At 33.9% G+C, this 21,408-nt stretch overlaps 1 protein-coding gene across 8 annotated transcripts in view; it reads right to left on the bottom strand.

Annotated features, from left to right (window-relative positions):
* The window catches only part of LOC113517440 (uncharacterized), a 512,876-nt gene that overhangs the window by 201,723 nt on the left and 289,745 nt on the right, over nucleotides 1-21,408 (bottom strand). For all 8 annotated transcript variants that reach the window (XM_052903325.1, XM_052903481.1, XM_052903447.1 and 5 more), the window contains one exon: nucleotides 1,807-1,943. In XM_052903325.1, the coding sequence (XP_052759285.1) occupies nucleotides 1,807-1,943 (137 nt within the window). The remainder of the gene's footprint in view (nucleotides 1-1,806; nucleotides 1,944-21,408) is intronic.

Below are 21,408 nucleotides of genomic sequence, written 5' to 3'. Positions count from 1 at the left end.
ATAGACTAATAAAGTTGCCATATTAACATATATTAACATATGTGTGGATTCCTTTCTCAACATAAAATATAATAATAATAATAATTTTCATTACGATACCCATCGAACTGCAGAAGTCTATAATACTAAACACCTGTTCCATTGTTCGGCGGTTTTTAACATGTAATCAAAATTAATTATTTGTACATTCTACAAGATACTTGGCAGCCAGCCCGTACTCGTAGCAATAAAGCTAAATATACGTTGAGTCAATAATAATTAATAATTTTCATTATGACAAAATGAAAAACAAAATACGTAACAAAATGAATACGTACAATAACAGGATCGTGGAAGAGAAATTTGATTAACAACCAAAACAGCTGCTATCAATTTAAATACTGCCCTTTATAAACGTACTTGTGATCTCTCAATCATTATTTTCAGCCATTATCCGTCCACTGCTGGATATAAGCCTCCCCCATAGACTGCCATAAAGAACAGTCCTGAGCCACCTGCATACACTGACTCCCTGCAATGCATTTGAGGTCGTCACTCCATCTAGTGGGTGAGGGAGTCGTCCTGTACTACGTTTGCCCATACAGGATCACTCCTCAAGAATCTTTCTTCCCCATCGGTTATGGGTTCAAGCTATGTGACCAGCCCACTGCCACTACAGCTTGCTGATCCTTCAGGCTATGTTGGTTTATGTTCTTTTGCGGATATCCTCATTTCGGATTCTATCACGCAAAGAGATTCCGAGCATAGCATTTCCATAGCCTGCTGAGCTTTTTGAAGCTTTTGCATACGGGCAATCGTGTAGGCAATGTTTCGATTCCATAAGTCATAAATAGCAACACGCACTAGTTAAAGATCTCTCAATACATTGAAATAATAATACAATTCGGCCAAAATGTTTGATACTAGATTTACTTTGACTCCATCCGGGTAACATCGGGGTACATTAATAAACTACATAACCTTGTACTTGAAAACTATCATCTCAACTGATAGGAAATGACGATGTGGTCGAAGATGGAACTATGGTGTTGAAATATTGAAAGGAAAAACTTTGTTGTGAAGGTAAGTTGTTAGTCTACATTGAGTAGCGAATAGCGATTTAATACGCCATCTTATCATTCTGTGACTGCGAGTTTAATCCACACGCAAAACAAAAACTGTATTCACGAGTTGTTTATCATTCATTAAGTCTGCTATAAATTAGACAATATTTGGAAACCGTCAACTAATTGCAATGTCATTGTGACATATTAGCGGACCGCCCAACAGGTGATTCAGGAAAACGGTGCAAGCGAATGCCACCTGCATCGATTCCGCGAACATCGAACCACGGTAACACTTATTTCTTATTAATATTTTACTTAATTATTCTGTATTGAATACCTCGATCAGGAGTACTTAGTCATTATTTTAATTGTAAATTGTTATATTTTATTAAATTTAATTTTAAAATAAATTGTTCTTTTTGAAGTTTTCGTTATCGACTTCAAAAACTTATGTAGCAACAACAAAGATATCATCATTTATAATTTTTAACAGGTGTCGATTAAAGATGTCATGAATTTGGCACAAGATGGTAAAATTTGGCATCAAGCAATGCAAAACAATATACCATGGATTATGATCATCAGCAGTGATTTGGTAATCTAGAAAAGAAAGGTTGTCTAGTACCGATAGTACAAATTCCGCTTAACTTCAGTCTAAATGGTGCTGTGATATGACTATCCAGCTCAAGCATTCAGGTCTAATTAGAGGTCCAATATCTAAAACATAATAATGAATTTATAATCTACGAATGAATCTTACCTGGCGATTTCTCGTTGTGCCGCGTGCAGCTTCCCGGCAAGCCGCGCCGCGTCGGCCTCAGCTGCGCGCGCACGCGCCTCCCAGTCACCGCGCGCGCGCCGCTCACGCTCCGCATCGCTGCGCGCCGCACCCTCGCGCTGCGGACAAATTGTGAGAGAAAATATAATAGACGTCAAAAAAGCATGGAATCAACGAAGGGTAAGTTAGTTAGTAGTCTCTGTACAGAGATATTAACTGCTCCACCACGACTCTGGCGTATAAAAACAAAGTACACGAAAATCATATAAAGAATAATTGACGTGGTGTAGATGACATTCCGTCGTATTTGTCGTGATACGTTAGGGTTAGTCGTTCCGCTTCTCGCTCCGCATATCACAAAGCTTAAATTTATAATAAAGCAATTACATAATGTTCTGGAATGAGAGAAGTAATGAGCAACACAATTTTTGCGATGCCCATTTGTTTCTCTTCTTTTTCGATGGGTCGTCAACTTTATTACGACAGTCAATTAAAATAAAACTTTTTTACCTTATAGTATACATAGAAAAATATTTATTATTTAAGAAAAAAATAAATCAATTCAGAGTTCAGTTTAACTTATATTTATCTATATAAGAAAAAATCCACACAGCTTTCCCAGATGATGGCAACGTGCTTTATCGCGGGATCGGATAAAAATCCAATTTCGTAGGCACGGTCCACTTGTGACGTCACATGCGTCGACATGAACCCTCCTGTTGATGATAGCCAATCGATTATCCCTTTCTAGCACAGATGAAATGAAAGTGACGCATTACAATCTGGCTAGTCCGATCTGTCAGTTGCACGTGTTGCATGAAATCTTAAAATATAAATGGTTTTAGAAAGGATGCAGATAAGTATTAAATATTGGATTACCAGTTGAGGGTAGGCGTAAAATAAAAGGATTCTATCGGGTGACAGCATATGAATTGAAAAAAAAAACATGAATTAATATTATAGATACCTGATTCGTTACAAAAGTAGTACTGGATGCAGGAAGCTTAGGACTACAGGCACTATACTAAATGAGAGAGGTGAAGAGATCGCTTTTAGCGATAAGGTCTTCCATTGTTTTCTCATTGTGATTATTTCTTGTAATTGTTTATATTTATAATAAGTTTACTATTGTAATCTTTTGGAGGAAAGAAAAAGTATCTATCTAAATGAGGGAGGTGAATCTTTATAAAAGCGAACATTTGCAACAATCGACATTATTTACATTATTTTGTATTACCCATAAGCATTTAACGAGCGAACGATTGCACTGCCTCTTACGAACGATTTAGGAATTAAAACTACCATTTTTGCTGCCACTAAATAACAATGATGCTGTTTAACGCATAGATGTGTATTAAACTAATTCAGCGATTAGGAAGAAGTCGTGCATGGCATAATGCCATCTTCTGACAATTAGCAATCGTTCGCGAACGTTTTGTGCGATTTTTGTTGTTATAAAAAATAAGAAGGACAGTCTAGTTAATTTCCTATAATAGTCTGTAAAATATCAATTAATTTATTATCAGTCACTTCATGTGATCGATCTGGTAATTCCATGGCGGCCATACTTGGTTAGTTAGTACATACTCATTATTTATTACGTAGATAAACAGAAGCCAGAAGCCGCAGTTACCTGCGATTTAGTTTGCTGGCAAAGATGGTTATCTATATTGTGGTGCAAGTTACAGACTTTTAATCAAATATGAAGTATGAATTTATAAAATTAAAAAATTAATAAAAAAGTATTTTTAGTAAAAGGAAAGTTTGTATTTTCTCTGAGCGGATTAGAAATGTAACTATATATAGCGGCCATATTGAATTTGCTTCTTTAAAAATTGGCGCGCTTTTCGCGCGTTATATAATTTTGTGAATGTTGTAATTGATGAATAATTAAAAAGTGAGTAACGCCGACATAAATAATTACAATTACAATCTTGTAATCTGTAAACTTTTATTTGTTTATATTTATTCTAATTATTTATTCATTTATTCAACACTGTAGTTTCATACTTACTTGTTCTAATTATTTGCTTTGTGTTATATTAATATGGGAGATTATAAATATTATTATTAACAATATTATATCACTTCGTATATATTTTGTACGTATTTCGTACGATATAAAAACTAATGCGTCAGCCAAGTTTTCATAAAATTGATAATGGGGCGTTTTTTGAAACGGCACTCCATCTACATTTTTTTTTTTTTTTTTTTATACTACTTAGATTGGCAAACAAGCTGACGGCCCACCTGATGGAAAGTGGTAACCGTCGCCTATTGATATGAATAGTACTTAACATAACAGAGTATACTGTTTCGCCCATGATACCTCCCATGCGTTGCCATTCCTGAGGACTCAGGTGTTATTCCTCTGTACCCAGTAAATTTACGCCATTACTATTATTATTACATGTATATTGATCTGTCTTTTTCTTCTTTCTTTTTAATCCTTAAATATTTTATCTTCCTTAAAGTACAATGGACGAGAGGTAGTAACTTGCACCAAAACTTGCAACTTTGCCGGTAGCTTAAGTTTGATGAAGTTTTAATTGAAAATTAGTCTTGGCCGTATCTGCTGGCTCCAGCTCATTTGGCCCCGATAGACCGGTGAATACGTTAAAATTTAGACTTAAAAAATACTTCCATTGTTTGGTACTTTAGGTAGATTATTGCTGGTAATGTAATCAATAGGAGAGATGGGGTTTATTACTAACAATATACCCACCCTATCAGGTCGACCTCCTCGTGGTCCCCCTAGAATCCATCATGCAGAATTCCAAGTGTATTACGATGGGCCTTTTCATTCTTACTTGCGAATATTATTCTCGCTAGTGCTCCGCCAGCGTATACCGTTAGCGCAGGCGAGATTACCATTCCATTATCATCCATTAATAAATTTTAATCAATAAACCTTGGATATCATATGTGAGGTAAGAGCTCAGTTGGACATCGCTTGATTACTAATAACGTAACTAATAATGATTACGAATAAATTTATAACTTTTTTCACACCTGCATAGATACACAAACTCATACACATTCACACATACACACACACACACACACACACACACACACACACACACATTTACGCACACGCACTTTTTTTAAGTTAACAGGTATGGTGGCTACTGTATTTAAATTATTAATATTTTAAATTATTGTAGTTTATTAGTATTGTAGTTGGTTGCTGGATATGACAAAATGTCTTCGTTGATGTAACTAGCTACCATACGTTTTAAATGTCTGTTTTGGAATCCTGTAATGAGGAGGAGGGCGTTGATATTCGCGACACAGTTTTATACTTCTGCGGATATCATCGTTTTTCAATAATATTGTAACCAATGTTTTTGTTCCAAATAAAGAATTATTATTATTATTACAATATGGAGATCCTAAAATCGATCCCCAGCTTAAACATTTTCTAACTAACTTGTTTCGTGCTTTGAAGGGCATGCAATGCTATTGTGTGGAAAGTTACGTCAGAGGCCTTTGTGTATACTGAAGGTGGCTTTAGAAAGGTCACCTCTCAGGAGTAACAGTATCGAATGTCTCAGGTAAAGAACAGTACTCGTATCTTATAACGATCTCCTAAATCTATTTTGTTTATGGTCATAAGTTTTTTTCATTTTCCATTTCTTAGTTCAATTATAGATCTGTTTTTAACCGACTATCTATGGGGGAGGTTTTTTTTTGATGGGTGAAAATGGTATGGTAACCCCGCCTACGCTAACGGGATACGCTGACAGAGGACCAGTGAAGGGTGATAGATGAGAATGAAAACAGGCTAGTTAGCCCATCATGATGAATTCATCAGGAATTAACCATAATAGTTTCCAGGGAGAACCGCGAGGAGGTTGACCTGGTCGGGTATATTGCTAGCAATGGGATTCTCAGTCTCTATTACTAACAATCCCTTTCCCCCCTAAACTATGGGGGAGGTTATGGGTACTATATCTTAACAAATTTTGCCGTGTGTTCCCGGCATAGTACGGACCACCTCTTTTTTCCCATGGGTGTCGTAAGAAGCAACTAAGGGAAGTTAATGTTCGAGGGTGGGACAGCAGCGTCTCTCTTAGTATATCACCAGGGCCTGACTGCGATTGCTAAATCGCCTACCAAGCATGGGAACTACTGGCAAAGCCTCGCTTATGTGAGAGGCCTCTATTCAACAGTGGACTGTTAACGGCTAATATGGTATGGGTAACAGGTATAAGAATAATATTAAAAATATTGAAAAAAAAATTGTCAGAAGTGTTCAATCGTAATGAATTTAGTACTTCTGATAAAAAGATATTGAAAAAATCACTTGATCAAATCGCGTTTTTTCGAACGCAAACAAGCTGACGGCACACCTGATGGAAAGTGGTAACCGTCGTCTACAGACATGAGCAGTACCATGGACATAACAGAGTATACTCTTTAGCCCATGATACTCCCCATGCGTTGCCATTCCTGAGGACTTAGTTGTTATTCTTCTGTACCCTGTAAATTCACGCCATATCCCACCCTTCAAACCGAAACACAGCCATGCAAACACAACTGCTTCACGGTAGAAACACATACGACACTCCATCTAGATGCATATGATCTATGGCGTAGTGTAACACACTACGGGCAGTAACTTCACCAAAAATAATTTCTCACAACTTACTACCCGGGGCTGCTATTTCAGACACAAATTAGTTACGAAAATACGTTTACCGGCTATGAGTAACCACTTTATGTAGCGCTCATTATAGATATTTGTCATTAGATTTTTCAAGTTACTTCAGAAAGTGGAAGCTTCTTAAATTATCCATTTCTCTGAATTTGCTTTTATATTCGTTCTTATATTTTGAAATTATTTGTTATTTAATTATTCCGACAATATTAAAGTTCATTTTTTAGAAGAGATTTTTAATTTGCCTGTATTTTTTCTGTATACGCAACGCGATATTTTCGGCAAATTTGAACCGATTTTGATAAGTCTTTTTGTAATCAATAGAATTTACTCAAGTATTATATATAATCTTATATTAATTTATTATTTTTCAGAGCGAAATCCAGTTTATGCGAAGCATATTTGTCGATACACGATTCCGTTAATTCAAATTGTTTTTAAAGTCTTAATTCGTAAGTAATTACGCGACTGGAACATAAAAATAATGAAATAATTGGTCATTATTCATTTTCAACCGACTCCGAAAAGGAAGCTCTAAATTCGCTTGTATTTATTTTATGTTTGTTATATCTCCGTCACTTATAAATCGATTTGGAAAATTTATCTTTGTTATCTAAAAGGATATACTTACAGATTGGTATCGTAGAAATTTTATAAAATTAGGTTTAAAAAAAGTTGTTTATAAATCAAAATGACTAGTTTTGTGACAAATGAAGTCAGTTTTTTTTTATAGAACACGATCTTGTTATGTTGGAAATTAGAGGGAGACTTTGTTCAAAAGTCGTTTGCTTGGACACCTCTGTCCCATTCGTGTTTTTACCGTGAAGCAGTTGTGTTTGCATGGCTGTATTTCGGTTTGAAGGGTGGGATATGGCGTGAATTTACAGGGTACAGAAGAATAACACCTAAATCCTCAGGAATGGCAACGCATGGGGAGTATCATGGGCGAAACAGTATACTCTGTTATATCCATGGTACCTACTGCTCATGTCTATAGGCGACGGTTACCACTTTCCATCAGGTGTGCCAACTTGTTTGCCATTCTAAGTTGCATAAAAAAAATTAAAACTTTTTCGAAATTTGGATTATTGTTGCATTTTAATTATATCAGTAATAAAACAATTCTCATATTAGGGTTACCACCACGAAAATACATGAGAAATATCTAAAAGAAATCTTTTTAAACGATCCGTAAGGAGATCTGTTGGCCTTAATTAAGTTTTTACATATAGAACTTGTCGCGTTTATTTCAGTACGTTTCCTTTCGTATACGGTGACAGATCACCGTTTGAGAGACAGACAAACGAAACATATTTTTGACTGACGGTGGGCGGTATTCTAAAGATGGGTTGTATTATTTTGGTTAAACATTCAAATGGACGAAGATGGAACTGCTAGAATTGATTGACAAAGCAAACCAAATAGAAGATAGGCGCGTTTACGTTAATAGTTTATACTATTAATCACAGTCATTGCTACTTTTAAGCGCCGTACGTCCTATAAAGAAGACTTCTGGATGTAGTCGAAACAATTGTTGGAAATAATAAACATAGTGAATTCATAAAATTCTCGTTATACATATGTATTAGACATAGTTAAAAGATGAACATAAATTTTAAAAATAATAGTTTTAAAAGCTTTATACTAAGGGTATATAACAAATAGCAGCTTTTACCTTCTGTACATAATCCCTTTGGGGGGTTTTGCCAGTAGTTGCCACGTTTGGCAGGCAGATTGGTAACCGCAGTTAGGCTTTAGAGATGTTTTAAGAGGTACGCTGCTGCTACCATCCCTCGCCCTCACTTAGTCGCCTATTACGACATTCACAGGAAAGAAAGGGGTGACCTATATTATGGTGGGTTATATTATCGAAATTAGAATAAAATATAACAAACTTGCAATGGGTATGACATAATTAATTGAAACTGAACTTGTAATTTTGAAAGTTATGAATAAATAGTAGTTATAATATCTATATATTGGCTCAGAAACGAATATATAAAATATCGATTATCCAATATATAACATCAAAATTAAGAACTCGATCGAAATCAATATACATATCCGACTTGTTTATAAAATGTGCTGGTTCTTGTTATTATATATTATTATTTATATTATATTAATTATAAATAAAATTGCCGTCTGTTGACTTGAAGTCTATTATGTATTTTGTTCTTTTTCAATTGTTTATAAACTTTTCTTTTTTATAAAAAAATTACAAATGTCATCGTATGTAAAAAGGTTAATTTTAAATACGACTGATATGGGTGATATTGAAATCAGTAATGACCTTTTTCTGCTATCAATGTTTAGAGGACATATAGACCAAATATATAGAGATTGGATAATACTTATGATTACTTTATATAAAGGTTCGAAACAATGTTTTTTCTGTCTCTGTCTGTCAATTTTCAAATATAATTAAACAATTTTTAATATCTTTTTTTATTATACAACTTAGAATGGCAAACAAGCTGACGGTTCACCTGATGGAAAATGGTAACCGTCGCCTATAGACATGAGCAGTACCATGGACATAACAGAGTATACTGTTTCACCCATGATATGTAATGCCCCATGCGTTGCAATTCCTGAAGACTCAGGTGTTATTCCCCTGTACCTTGTAAATTCACGCCATATCCCACTCTTCAAACCGAAACACACATGCACAGCCATGCAAACACAACTGCTTCACGGTTGAAATACAAATGGAACAGAGGTACCCAAGCAATCGACTTTTGTACAAAGTCTCCTTCTGGTGAATCCTTTTTGAATTATTATTACAAAGTACTCTAGCAGTGATCTAAAATGTTACTCATAGAACATTCTGCACACAAATCAAACACTAAATATTTATAAACAAATTTAACAAACCATAAATAAAAAAATAACACACCATGTATAATAATATCACTCTTACTAAATTCATGTCAATACTTTTTTTACATCCTGATAAATTTAACGACACTATCTCATCAGCTAAATAAACTTTACGAGCTTCAGTAGACTGCTGAAAGAGGTTATAAAATAGGATTTCAGTACAAAGATAGTATTGAGTACATTTCCTGTACGCACGTAAATATTATAATGATAATAATAGTTTATTTGTATATGAAACCACGAATAATATTACGTACCATAAAAGAGATTCAACCCCATATAAGGAGGATAAAAAAGCAGTTTTTTTTTTATGCAACTTAGAATACAAACAAGCCGGATGGAAAGTGGCAACCGTCGCCTACAAAACATGAGCAGTACCATGGACATAACAGAGTATACTGTTTCGCCCATGGTACCACCAATGCGTTGCGATTCCTAAAGACTCAGGTGGTATTCCTCTGTACCTAGTAAATTCACTGCCAAATCCCACCCTTCAAACCAAAACACAGCTATGCAAACATAACTGCTTTACGGTAGAAACACGAATGGGACAGAGGTGCCCAAGCAAATGACTTTTGTATAAACTCTCCCTCTGTACTAATTACTTCACACTTTATAACACTAAGTAAAAAATAATAATAAATACAGTAAATACGATAAGGGATACAAAAGGCGGCCTTATCGCTAAGCAATCTCTCCCAAACAATCTTTGGATAGAGGACATTGCGAAAAAGACAAACGGTAGGTGGAGCCTTTTATATAAATACTAAATGATTATATAAGTACTAAATTATTATATAAATACTAAATTACTATACGGTTACTCAATACTATATTTTTATGACAAAGTTCGCATAGTCACAACACAGTTGAAATTCAGACAAACAGCAAATTCGAGCTGAAACATCTGTATTTGTGACGGAAGCGAGTAATTTAAAGCTCATTTCTGGGGCGGTGATCAATCAACGAGCCGCCACGGCAAATGACAAAGTCAATGCAGCTATATCTGGTGGAATGAGGAACTGGAGATACTGGTTTTGTTAGGATTATTAGAGATCGAAGTTGTATTAATGTAAATATTAACAAATTGATATTAACAGATCGAAAACTGCATTTTTCGTTAATTAAAAAAAACCTGGTTAAGTGCGAGTCGGACTCGCGCATCGAGAATTCCGTACAAATTATAATAAAGATTTTTTTCTTAATTTCCCTCATTCTCTACAACATTGCTTCTTGTCAAATTTCATGATTCTAAATCAATGAAAAATACCTGTAGGTTTAAATTATAATGCAAAAGACAAAATATACGTCATAAAAGGATGTATCTTTTGATTTCGTTGACTTAGAAGTTTGATTATTTCACAGTTTTAAAGGATTGCTAATATGAGTATTTGAAATTAATTTTAGCTTAAGCTAAATGAATACCTCTACTTAATACGCGTAGAGGTATTATTACCTAAGAAAAAAAGTCTTGACAGATGGAGAAAATGATGGCCAAAAAAGTGATCGTATAAGAGTTTAATTTTTCCTATTGAGATACGAAATCCTAAAAAACGCCGTGGCCTAGTGACACACTATTCCGACTAAGATCTTTATTAAAAGATGTTAGTTTGAATGTAATTGACGTCAAAATGTCTTACAATATCCCGTGGCTTCACTCGTGTAAACTCGATCAGAATCGTGTGTTTGCATGACTGTTTTGGATTTGAGGGATGGGATAGGACAGTAAAACTACAGGGTATAGAGATATCGACCAAAGTATGGAATCAATTCCCAGCAGAAGTATTCTCGAAGAGATACGACATTGAAACCTTCAATAAATGAGCATATTTCTTCTTAAAAGGCTATAAGGGCTATAAGAGCAGAGGAAGACCTAAAAAGACATGGATGGATTGTGTGAAAGACGATATGACCAGAATGGGAGTGAATGCGGAAAGGACTAGGAATAGAGACGAAATAATAATAACGATAAAAGGCGTCAACAACACATCTACAAGTCCTCTGATGTTGCGAGTTACGTTGATGAACGATGGTAATCACTCACTATATTCTGTAAATTTCAACCAAAATATATTTGTACTAATATAGCTGCTTCACAGCAGAAATACCAGCGAGACAATGGTAGCCACGCAAACGACTTTTGTACAAAATCTCCATGTACGAGTTAATCAACGATTATTTCAAAAAATAAATGAAATTTCTCGATGGGAGATTCATCATAATGATATAGATTGAACATAATAATCTTCAAAAATATAAATTACGTCCGAATAAAGTCACTTTCTCGAGCTTCTATTATATTTTCTTAATATACAACGTGTCTATTTAAGCGGAGTGATCAATCAACGTCGTCCTCAGTCAGTCGAGTGAGGCTTACGTTTTGTTATTTTTAACAATTTTTTTTTTGTTTCGGCTCTGATATTTAGAATGAGAAATGAAATTATAAACTTGAGAGTTTTTAAAGATGTTTGTAATGCAAATAAGCGCAAATGGTGGAAAGACTTAAGTTTTTTTATGCAACTTAGAATGGCAAATAAGCTAACAGTCCACCTGATGGAAGGTGGTAATTGTCGCCTATAGACATGAGCAGTATAAATAACCCAAACTTATCATACCTTAGATTAAATGAAAATAAAAAATATTTTATTATGTGATACAAAGTAAGGTACTTTTTGGACGAGACAGAGGCTTACAGTTAGCGACTATAACTCGTGGCTTACCACTTTTTACGAAAATACTAACTTTAACCCGCGATTTCATTCACGTGACCAGGAAATGCTCAGTAATCGGAGTAAAAAGTAGCCTATAACCATATACAGTACGCGTATACCAAATGTCATAGTAATTGGTCGAGCTATTCAGACGTTACAAGGTAACAAACAAACATTTTCATATTTATTATATATAGATAAATATAAATACAAAAAATGCAGAAAATAGTATAATGTTGCCACACACTAAAATAAAGGCACTACAATAAACTTTTTTTTAACATATAATATTTCAGAAAATCCATTGTTTATTATTTACTTATTCTTTATTTATTTATTTCGTTTGAGGTTGATCAGCCAACCGAGTTTTACTAAATTATTTTATAAGCAAACATTCTTTTTTATACAACTGACAATAGCAAACAAATCTATACCAACCTGCTTTGATGTTTTGTTTGCAAGAATTTACTTATCACCCCATTCCAAAAGACGAGCTTGTCGATTTTGCTCTAAAAAAATCCCCTCCGTAATTTCTTTCCAAACATCCCTTATTGACAACTTAGGCACCAACAGTTTGTTTAGGCGTTAGGTATTAAAATGAGTAGCGGGGTGTAACACGAGGGTGTGCAAGCATATAAATAGTGTCACCAAATATTTGTCCAATATCGAAAATAGCTCCGTACAACAGTTTGCTCGCTACTATTTTGTTGACTGTACCTCGACTGTTAACTCGTGCTGTTTGTTTCTGTTTGAGATTAAATCGCTCCCCCCATAACGAGGATAAACAGAAATATTTGTAAAATTTATGTTTTTTTTTTTTATTATATTTTGTCTTCCACACTTTTTGTACACGTATCAGGAAAAAACTTTATCTGAAAATATATCTATAAATAATTATCTGAAAGTCAAATCGACAAGATTTGAACTCGCATCTTAGCTATCCTTGACAGTTATACCACCACTTAATACCATTTACACCACAGAAGGAATTATTACTCTATAGGAAGGAATAAGTATATATTTTCAAGTTTGATAATTTAAAAAAAAAAAACAAATCTTTTAAGTCTCTTTTTTCAAATCAAATCATTTATTGCACGAATATGGATAAATACATTACATGAAAATATTTTTTACATGTCCATTATTCCACATTCTACCATATCGGCATGTACAATATAAAATTAAAGTATGTTTTTGTTTAATAATAACATATAACAATAAAAACAATGTCAATAATAATAATAAAAATAATAATAAGCCAATTGTTAAATGATATTGTGTCTAATATTGATATTTTTCATTATAATAGTCATATAACGTATAGTACATTTGGCTGTCAAATATTCTTTTGCTTTTTTTTTTTCCAGCAAATAACAGCATACTGAAACCCATGTTCATATTTATATTTCTTTATTAACCAATATAACAGTTTTCGTCACACAATGGCAAGACAATATTTACATTATAATTTTGAAATTAATAAAATAAATAATAACAATAAGATTTAAATTATAAAATAAAAATAAAATTACAAATGAATTATAGTTAACATTATAAATTAGTTACTACATGTCAATATAATGGTAACTATATACCAATAATGATGACTTCAAGTTATAAAATTTTTATTGTCACCCTTCTTACAGTTAAACGTAAATAAATAATAAAGCTATAATTCAATATTGGCATTGGCCATGGCGGAGTTATTAAAAATGACCATTCAAAATACTTATAGTTAAGTTTATTTGAATTACTCCCATTCTATTTTATAACATCAAAAGCAAAAGATTCGCGTTCCTAAAACGTTCTGATTACGGCCAATTTCGTATGTGCACTGAATTTGAAAAATGCAAATTGCTATTTCTCAATAGCAAATAGCTGACATTGAATGGCATATTTGCAATACTGTGGGGGCGCTGTCTAATTTGCTGGCAAAAGAGTTGCCGCGTGCCGGTCACGTGGCGTCGTTTCGGCCAATCGCGAGTCATTGTTTGGACTATGACGTCATCGGGAGCCCCAGTTATGACGAGGGGAGAATGGGATAGTTGTACCAGTCATGTAAGAGGGTCAAATTTTCAACATATTTAAAAATTAGGGATGATTTTTGTGTGTTATAACATTACTAGCTAGTGCCCGCTACTTCGTTTGCGCAGGATTAGTACTTCGAGTAGTTTATTTTCTTTTCCAAAGTCTTATCTATCTTTATACCAAAATTTAGTAAAATTGGTTCTACGATTTAGTCCTGAAGGCGTAACGGACAGACTTACTTTGAGAGACTGTAGTTCTATTTGTATAAAGAACGTAAACTAAATATTTTTAATGATGATAAATAGATATATAGATAGATACTCTTTATTGTTTCCTCCTACTTGATGATCTTATGAAAAAGTGCTACACAATCAAACCAATCGCTTGGTCCTTAAGCATATTACGAGGCATATTACGAGTAACCAGGTAACGAATACTGGAAGCTCCACTCAGAACACCCAGACTAGCGCCAATTTAGAAAATTTTGCAAATTAAATGTGTTTGATTAATTGAATTTAAATTTTCTCTAAATGAACCTAGGATCTTGTTATGGGAAACAATGTACTTACTGCTGCGCCACACGATCGTCGTATTATGTAATATCTCAGATAAAATTTTTTTTAGTCAAAGACATGTTTTTTGTGGGTATTGTACGACATATTTGATTGTTTTTTTTTTTTTTATTTTTAATAAAGAGTTTCATTCGTATTAGTACAATACTATTTTTATCACTATTATAAATTTATGTTAGGGTTAAGGAAAAAAGACAAATTATTAGAACTATTGAGGACAGAAGGGGAAAAATGTTGGGACACTTGATACGACACGACGAACTTATGAATATTATAATAGAAGGTAAGATAGAAGGAAGGAGGGGGAGAGGGAGACCAAGGCATAGTTACATCAGGCAGATCAAGGAAGGAGTTGGTGTCTTGTCGTATCAAGAGGTGAAGAGACTCGCTGAAAATCGAGTGAGTGGCAAGAGCTCCACCGACAAGAGCGCAGCTATTAAATAGATAGAGAGATAAAGTTATGTGAAAAATGACGATGAAAAATATGTGAAGAGAAATCTAAAATTATAGGCACTATTATGATCAGCTGCGTAAATAATAAATTCTCCTAATTACAATCACTATCTCATATAATCCTGGCAACCCCAAAAATGCGTCATTCTACCCTCCAAATCAAACACGGCGTTATTATTAAAACCTTTCAGAGATTCCCCAACTAGGATTATTGATATAAATAATTCAATAAACAATTACTATGTCCTGCAACGAATCCGAGACCCTCAGTTAGTAATCTGCTTACTGTAATCCAATATTTGATGCTTTACAGATAAGATTTTTTATTAAAAATATCCTTACAGAAAGCCCTGAGGGAATTTAACTTACTCAAATGAAATCAACTCCGGTAAATTTCTAAATACACAAGTTACGATACGGCCGAATTATTAATTAAAGCTAATGGTACCTTAATTAAATATACTTAATTAATAAGTTAATTTAATTATCAACATCTTGCAAGATTATAAGTATATTAATTTTGAGGTCGCCGTAATATGTTTTTATCCATATAACATCAGACAGGCGGCTATAAAACTAAAAGCCAAAATCTTGAGTAATGAGTAAATTTAATTAAATTATTATTTAATCTCCATAATTTTAGAGCGTAAATCGCGTTAATTAAATCTTTGTAGTAATACAAGAAAGTGAAAAACTTTCTTTAATAGCAAAAATTTGTAAGAGACGATAAGAGAATTAAAGAAATTTTCTCCTACGAACACTGAGACTGTAGAATGAGCTCCTAGCCGAGGTTTTCACTACAGTGTCGTCATCATTACCATATCAGCCTTTAACTGTCCACTGTTGAACATAAGCCTTCCCCTTGGGGCGGGGGGTTTGCCAGTAGCTACCACGCTTGGCAGACGGCAATCAGGCTTTCGAGATGTTTTAAGAGGGACGCTGCTGCCCATCCATCGCCCAACAGTATGGAGTTCTTCAAAAATCGTATATTAAGGTTACTTCAGGGTCGGTAATGTGCACGTGACACTCTTAGTGTTGGAAGCTTCCACAGGCTACAGTAACTGTTTACCATCAGGCGGGATATATGCTTGTTCGCCACCTTCGTGGTATAAAAAAAAAATAACAAAGCATAATAAACTAGTGAAAAAAAGAAAAACTCGAAACAAAATCCTATACTGAGTCACTTAGCTAGCATGGTAAATATCTCTCTCATACCGCAAAATTTGTTTACAATGTACATACAAAGGGAAGAAGAGATTGTTAGTTATGCAGACTATCAGTCCCATTGCTAGCAATAAGGTCGATCTCCACGTGGTCCCCCCTGGAAACCATCATGCTGAATTCCTGGTGTTTTCATCAAAATGGGCTAAATGACATGCCTTTTCATTCTCCCCTATCACCCCTCACTGATGCCCCGCCAGTGTATACCGTTAGCGCAGGTGGGGAAACCATTCCATTATCGTTAATTAAAAAAAAATGTACACACAAAAAATGTCGAATCGAGAACTTGCCTCTTTTATGTAAAAATAAACTTGTCAAAAAACCACACTAGGTACATACCGTAAATTACCCAAAACAGTTGCGTAACAATTTACATTGTCCGGGACAACTGGAATACCGGAGGACGAGAAAGGAACATCCGTATATACCCGGGCACCAATTTACACGGACGACCGGGCAGAACACGCCACATCGCTTTGACTCTTGGCCGAATCAACGGAGGTCTAATTATTGAGGAATTTGAACCCGTCGGGATAAAGGAAACGTCGACGCTGTCCGCTTCGAGTATTCTCAGCCGAATTTTCATTTCGCAAATTCCAAGTTGGTACAAAATGGTCATCGATTATCATTGGCTTGTAATTGAAACCGACTCGCTTATATTATTTCTCATTCTCGTGGGAATTTACGTTAAAAGGCACTGCTTTGATAAAGAAAGATAAAATCGTCGTTGTATAAGCCGTTAGTAGTACATTACTGAACATAGGGTTCCGCCATAAGGGGGGGGGGGGGTTGCCAATAGTTGCCACGTTTGGCAAGCGATTTGGCGACCGCAGTTAGGCTTTAGAAATGTTTTAAGAGGTGTTTTAAGAAATGTTTTAAAAAATGGTTTAATGTTTGCCCATTCCTCGCCCTCCCTTGGTCGGCTCTAACGACAACCACGGGATAGGAAGGGATGGCCTATTCTTTGATTATTTTTATTCTTTTATACTAATAATATAAAACAATTAATTTTTTATGCATTACAAAGTCGTAAGTCTACAGTTGCAATATTAAATTAAATAAAGGGAGATTTTGTACAAAAGTCGATTGCTTGGGTACCTCTGTCCCATTCGTATTTGAACCTTAAAGCAGTTGTGTTTGCATGGCTGTGTTTTGGTATGAAGGGTGAGATATAGCGTGAATTTACAAGGTACAGAGGAATAATACCTGAACCCTCAGGAATGGCAACACATGGGGGGTATCGTGGGCGAAACAGTATACTCTGTTATGTCCATGGTACTGCTCATATCTATAGGCGATGATTACCATTTTCCATCAGGTAGGCTGTCAGCTTGTATGCCATTCTAAGTTGTATAAAAAGAAAAAAACGTAGTTAAGTTAGTTTTTTCGCTTATTTATTCACTAACTAACTTAATCCGGGCATCGTAGGGAAGAGGACAAGAGAACACTATTTACTAAGATGCAGGGAGACCTGGGGTTATAATCCCGCGGGATTGGTAGCGTCAGCAAATTACAATGCCGAACACAATTATTATGTGCATAATGCATTTGTCGTGTTTTCACAAACAAATATATAATGTTAGTAATGCCGTAATAGCGATGTTGTCGGTAAATCATATTATTTTATGGTAAAATAGAATATTAAGGCATTGTCAGAGGTAAAATTTAGGGGAAATTACATTTTTTTGTCTAGTAATTTATAGGGTTCTTGCATTTACGAGTATCTCGATGAAAAGCGTCTTGCAACGAACCTTTTAGGTTAAATATTGATAGGTTAATAAACAAAATCAAAATAAATTAAATTAATACACAATTAATAGTGTTTAAAATTAAAAAAAATAATTACTGACAAAATTAAATACAATTTGATTTGATTTCAATTAATTAAATCAAATTTAAGTATAGAGTTGTACTTTATATGTGCATATAAAACGTTTAACAATAAAATTAAAAATAAAAAATATAAAAGGATCAGTTCAATATAAATAATCATGAAAATAAATTATCTTTTGTTGGATCCTAAGTAATATTATAAATGTGAAAGTGAGTTTGTTTGTTAAATTACAGCGCCTAATTACAGCGTTAAGTTTGATCAAACATTGTAAAATTTGATATACACGTATTATATGGGATGGATATAAGCTACTTTTTAACTAGTCAATAAACATATACCGGTCACGCGGACGAAGTCGCCAGTAAAAGCTAGTAGTTTATAATTTTGAAATATATTCTCATATTTTATTATATATAATTAATTCAAATTTACATATAAATAAATAAACAAAATTGTTAATACGATTATGCTTAAAAAAATTTCGAATAAGATTTTTTAAATGATTGAATTAATGTTAAAAACATTTATATAAAAAAAAATTACATAATTAAAGTTTTTTAATAATATATTTAAATATATAAAATATTATTATATATTAAGATTACTTTGTATGAATTATATTATTTTTTGTGTTATAAACAAATTTTAAATAATTATAAATTTTTTATTATCTTTTTCTGACTACTTTAAAATACAACGAATATAATATTTTAAATATTAACAAATAAGTTTTTGCTACCTGTACATAATCCGTGGTTTGAGTGGCTTAAACAAGCAAACTGGGAGACTTACGGTTCGATGGATGTTTTTAACGAGTATCTGAGACAATGGCGTTCTGTTTGGTTTAACTAATTGACGATTTATTTCAGATGGTTTTTATCTGCTGATTGTATTTGCATTGAGTGTCTTGCGGTGAGAGGGATAGGTTGAGAATGCCAAGTTGTTTAAAGAAGTAAATACAAGTACTTTTTGCTTAAAATATACGAGTAATTCTTTTTTCAAAAGACTTCAAAACAAAGAAGGTTCTCGATTCGGTTGTAAACTGACTTGGAAAATTCTTTTTTTTTTTTATCTAAAAGGATATTAGTTGATACAGATTAGTCTCACAGAATTTTCTATCAAAATCGGTTTCGTAGATTAATAAAAATAACTCATTTTTCCACAATTAAAGTAAGGTATTTTTATGTGGAAAACAATGTTAATTATTTAGCAATAATTTTGTCATATAATAAAGATTGTAACGATAGTTTTAGAAATGTGAATTTTGGGATTCTTTTTATATCGATGATAATAAAAAAAAACAAATATGATTATTCTTTTACTCTTTATTAAAAAAAAAGTCTGAGTTGTGTATTATTTAAAATAATTATACGCTCATGCAGAGGGCAATCGTGTGGTAGAGTTATAAACTATTAAATTTTATATCACTGAAGTCAAATTACACAATTTTTTTTTATCTAGACCTCTTGTCAGTCAAGCTAGAAAATCCAACAAATGCAGTATATTTCACTAACACAGGACGAATATAATAACATTAATATATTAACGTATTTGACCACTTATCTGCGTCTCCGTTAGATATATCGGTGACAGTTTTATGGTTGTCCACCGCGGTCACCCCTCTCCGAGCATAGCGTGAAGATTTATATTGATTCTGATCGCGACACCATGTAAGATAAAAGGGTTGCTATTGCTTTTGGCTTCCGTGCTGACTCATAACCGCTTTGATTTATAACTGCTTTCTTTTAAAGTGTATATCTACGATTCGAACATTATCGATGCAGTCAGCATACTTGGTTAATGGTAGCCATCGGAGTGAAATGACTGTTTTAAAATATTACCAGAGGGAGACTTTGTACAAAAGTCAATTGCATGGGTACCTCTGTCCCATTCGTGTTTCAACCGTAAATCAGTTGTGTTTGCATGGCTGTGTTTCAGTTTGAAGGGTGGGATATGGCGTGAGTTTACTGGGTACAAAGGAATAACTCCTGAGTCCTCAGGAATGGCAACGTATGGGAGGTATCATGGGCGAAACTGTATACTCTGTTACGTCCATGGTACTGCTCATGTCTATAGGCGACGGTTACCACTTTCCATCAGGTGGGCCGTTAGCTTGTTTGCCATTCTAAGTTGTATAAAAAAAAGTTTAAAACGCCTCCCGAATATCTGTCACTTTTTACATAATTCATCTATGCCTTTCTATTTCCTTCAAAACAACATTTTAATAATTTCGAACATAATAAATGTTATACGATACTACGCCAGCATTCGCTTGAGATATTCGGCGTCGTAACAATAATTAGAAACCGCTATACGTATCACCAACTCTCAACCTTAAAACGTTGCTATTTAGTCTCAATATTCAATGTAAAATTCATGGAGTAAATATGAAATGTTGCTAAGTAAATGGAAATATAATAAGGCATTGGTGAAACGAAGAAATTGAAATGGAAGCGGCGATTTGAAGTTTTGTGCACGTTCCGTTGCTCTTTATTTATTCAGTACTTAAAACGTTCGAAACAATGAACAAATTACTATGAAGTTTTGCTTCGTTTTCGTAGAGTTCTGTTCTAATTTTCATATCCCTTTGAGCGGTTATGAAACTAGCTGCCATATTTGATGAGTAGTGAAATAGAACTAGAACATTATATGGCAACATAGAAAATATTATATTGCTAAACCCATGAGTCTCTTTAGGGTTTATCGCTCCTGAGTCTGAAGTTTTTTTTTTTTATATAACGAAGGAGGCAAACAAGAACACAGGCTACAACAGTACGGATGTCACGTACGCATTGTGGACCGTAAGAAATTAAAAATAGTTTAATATTTTAAGGCTTGAAAAATTTGATATTCGTAACATTAAAATGAGTACCAAGTGAAGTCAGACTAACACAAGAGTTAATGCATGCAATTAAAAATATTATATTAAAACAGGATAAGTGTGTACGACTCACCTTTATGTTTTTTTTTACGTTATTATTATATATTAAAAAAAAAGTTTATGACTTGAATTGTCAGATTTCGTTTGTTTATTTCTTTTTTCTTATATATATATATATATATTTTTATACATCTTAGAATGGCAAACAAGCTGACGGCCGACCTGATGGAAACTGGTAACCGTCGCCTATAGACATGAGCAGTACCATGGACATAACAGAGTATACTGTTTCGCCCATGATACTCCCCATGCGTTGCCATTCCTGAGGACTCAGATGT

The sequence above is a fragment of the Galleria mellonella genome, unplaced genomic scaffold (assembly GCF_026898425.1).
Source record: "Galleria mellonella isolate WM207_F2 unplaced genomic scaffold, CSIRO_AGI_GalMel_v1 utg103, whole genome shotgun sequence".
NCBI classification, from domain to species: Eukaryota; Metazoa; Arthropoda; class Insecta; order Lepidoptera; family Pyralidae; genus Galleria; species Galleria mellonella.
The sequence above is the reverse complement of the archived record's forward strand: the minus strand, read 5'-3'. Positions and strand labels throughout refer to the sequence as shown.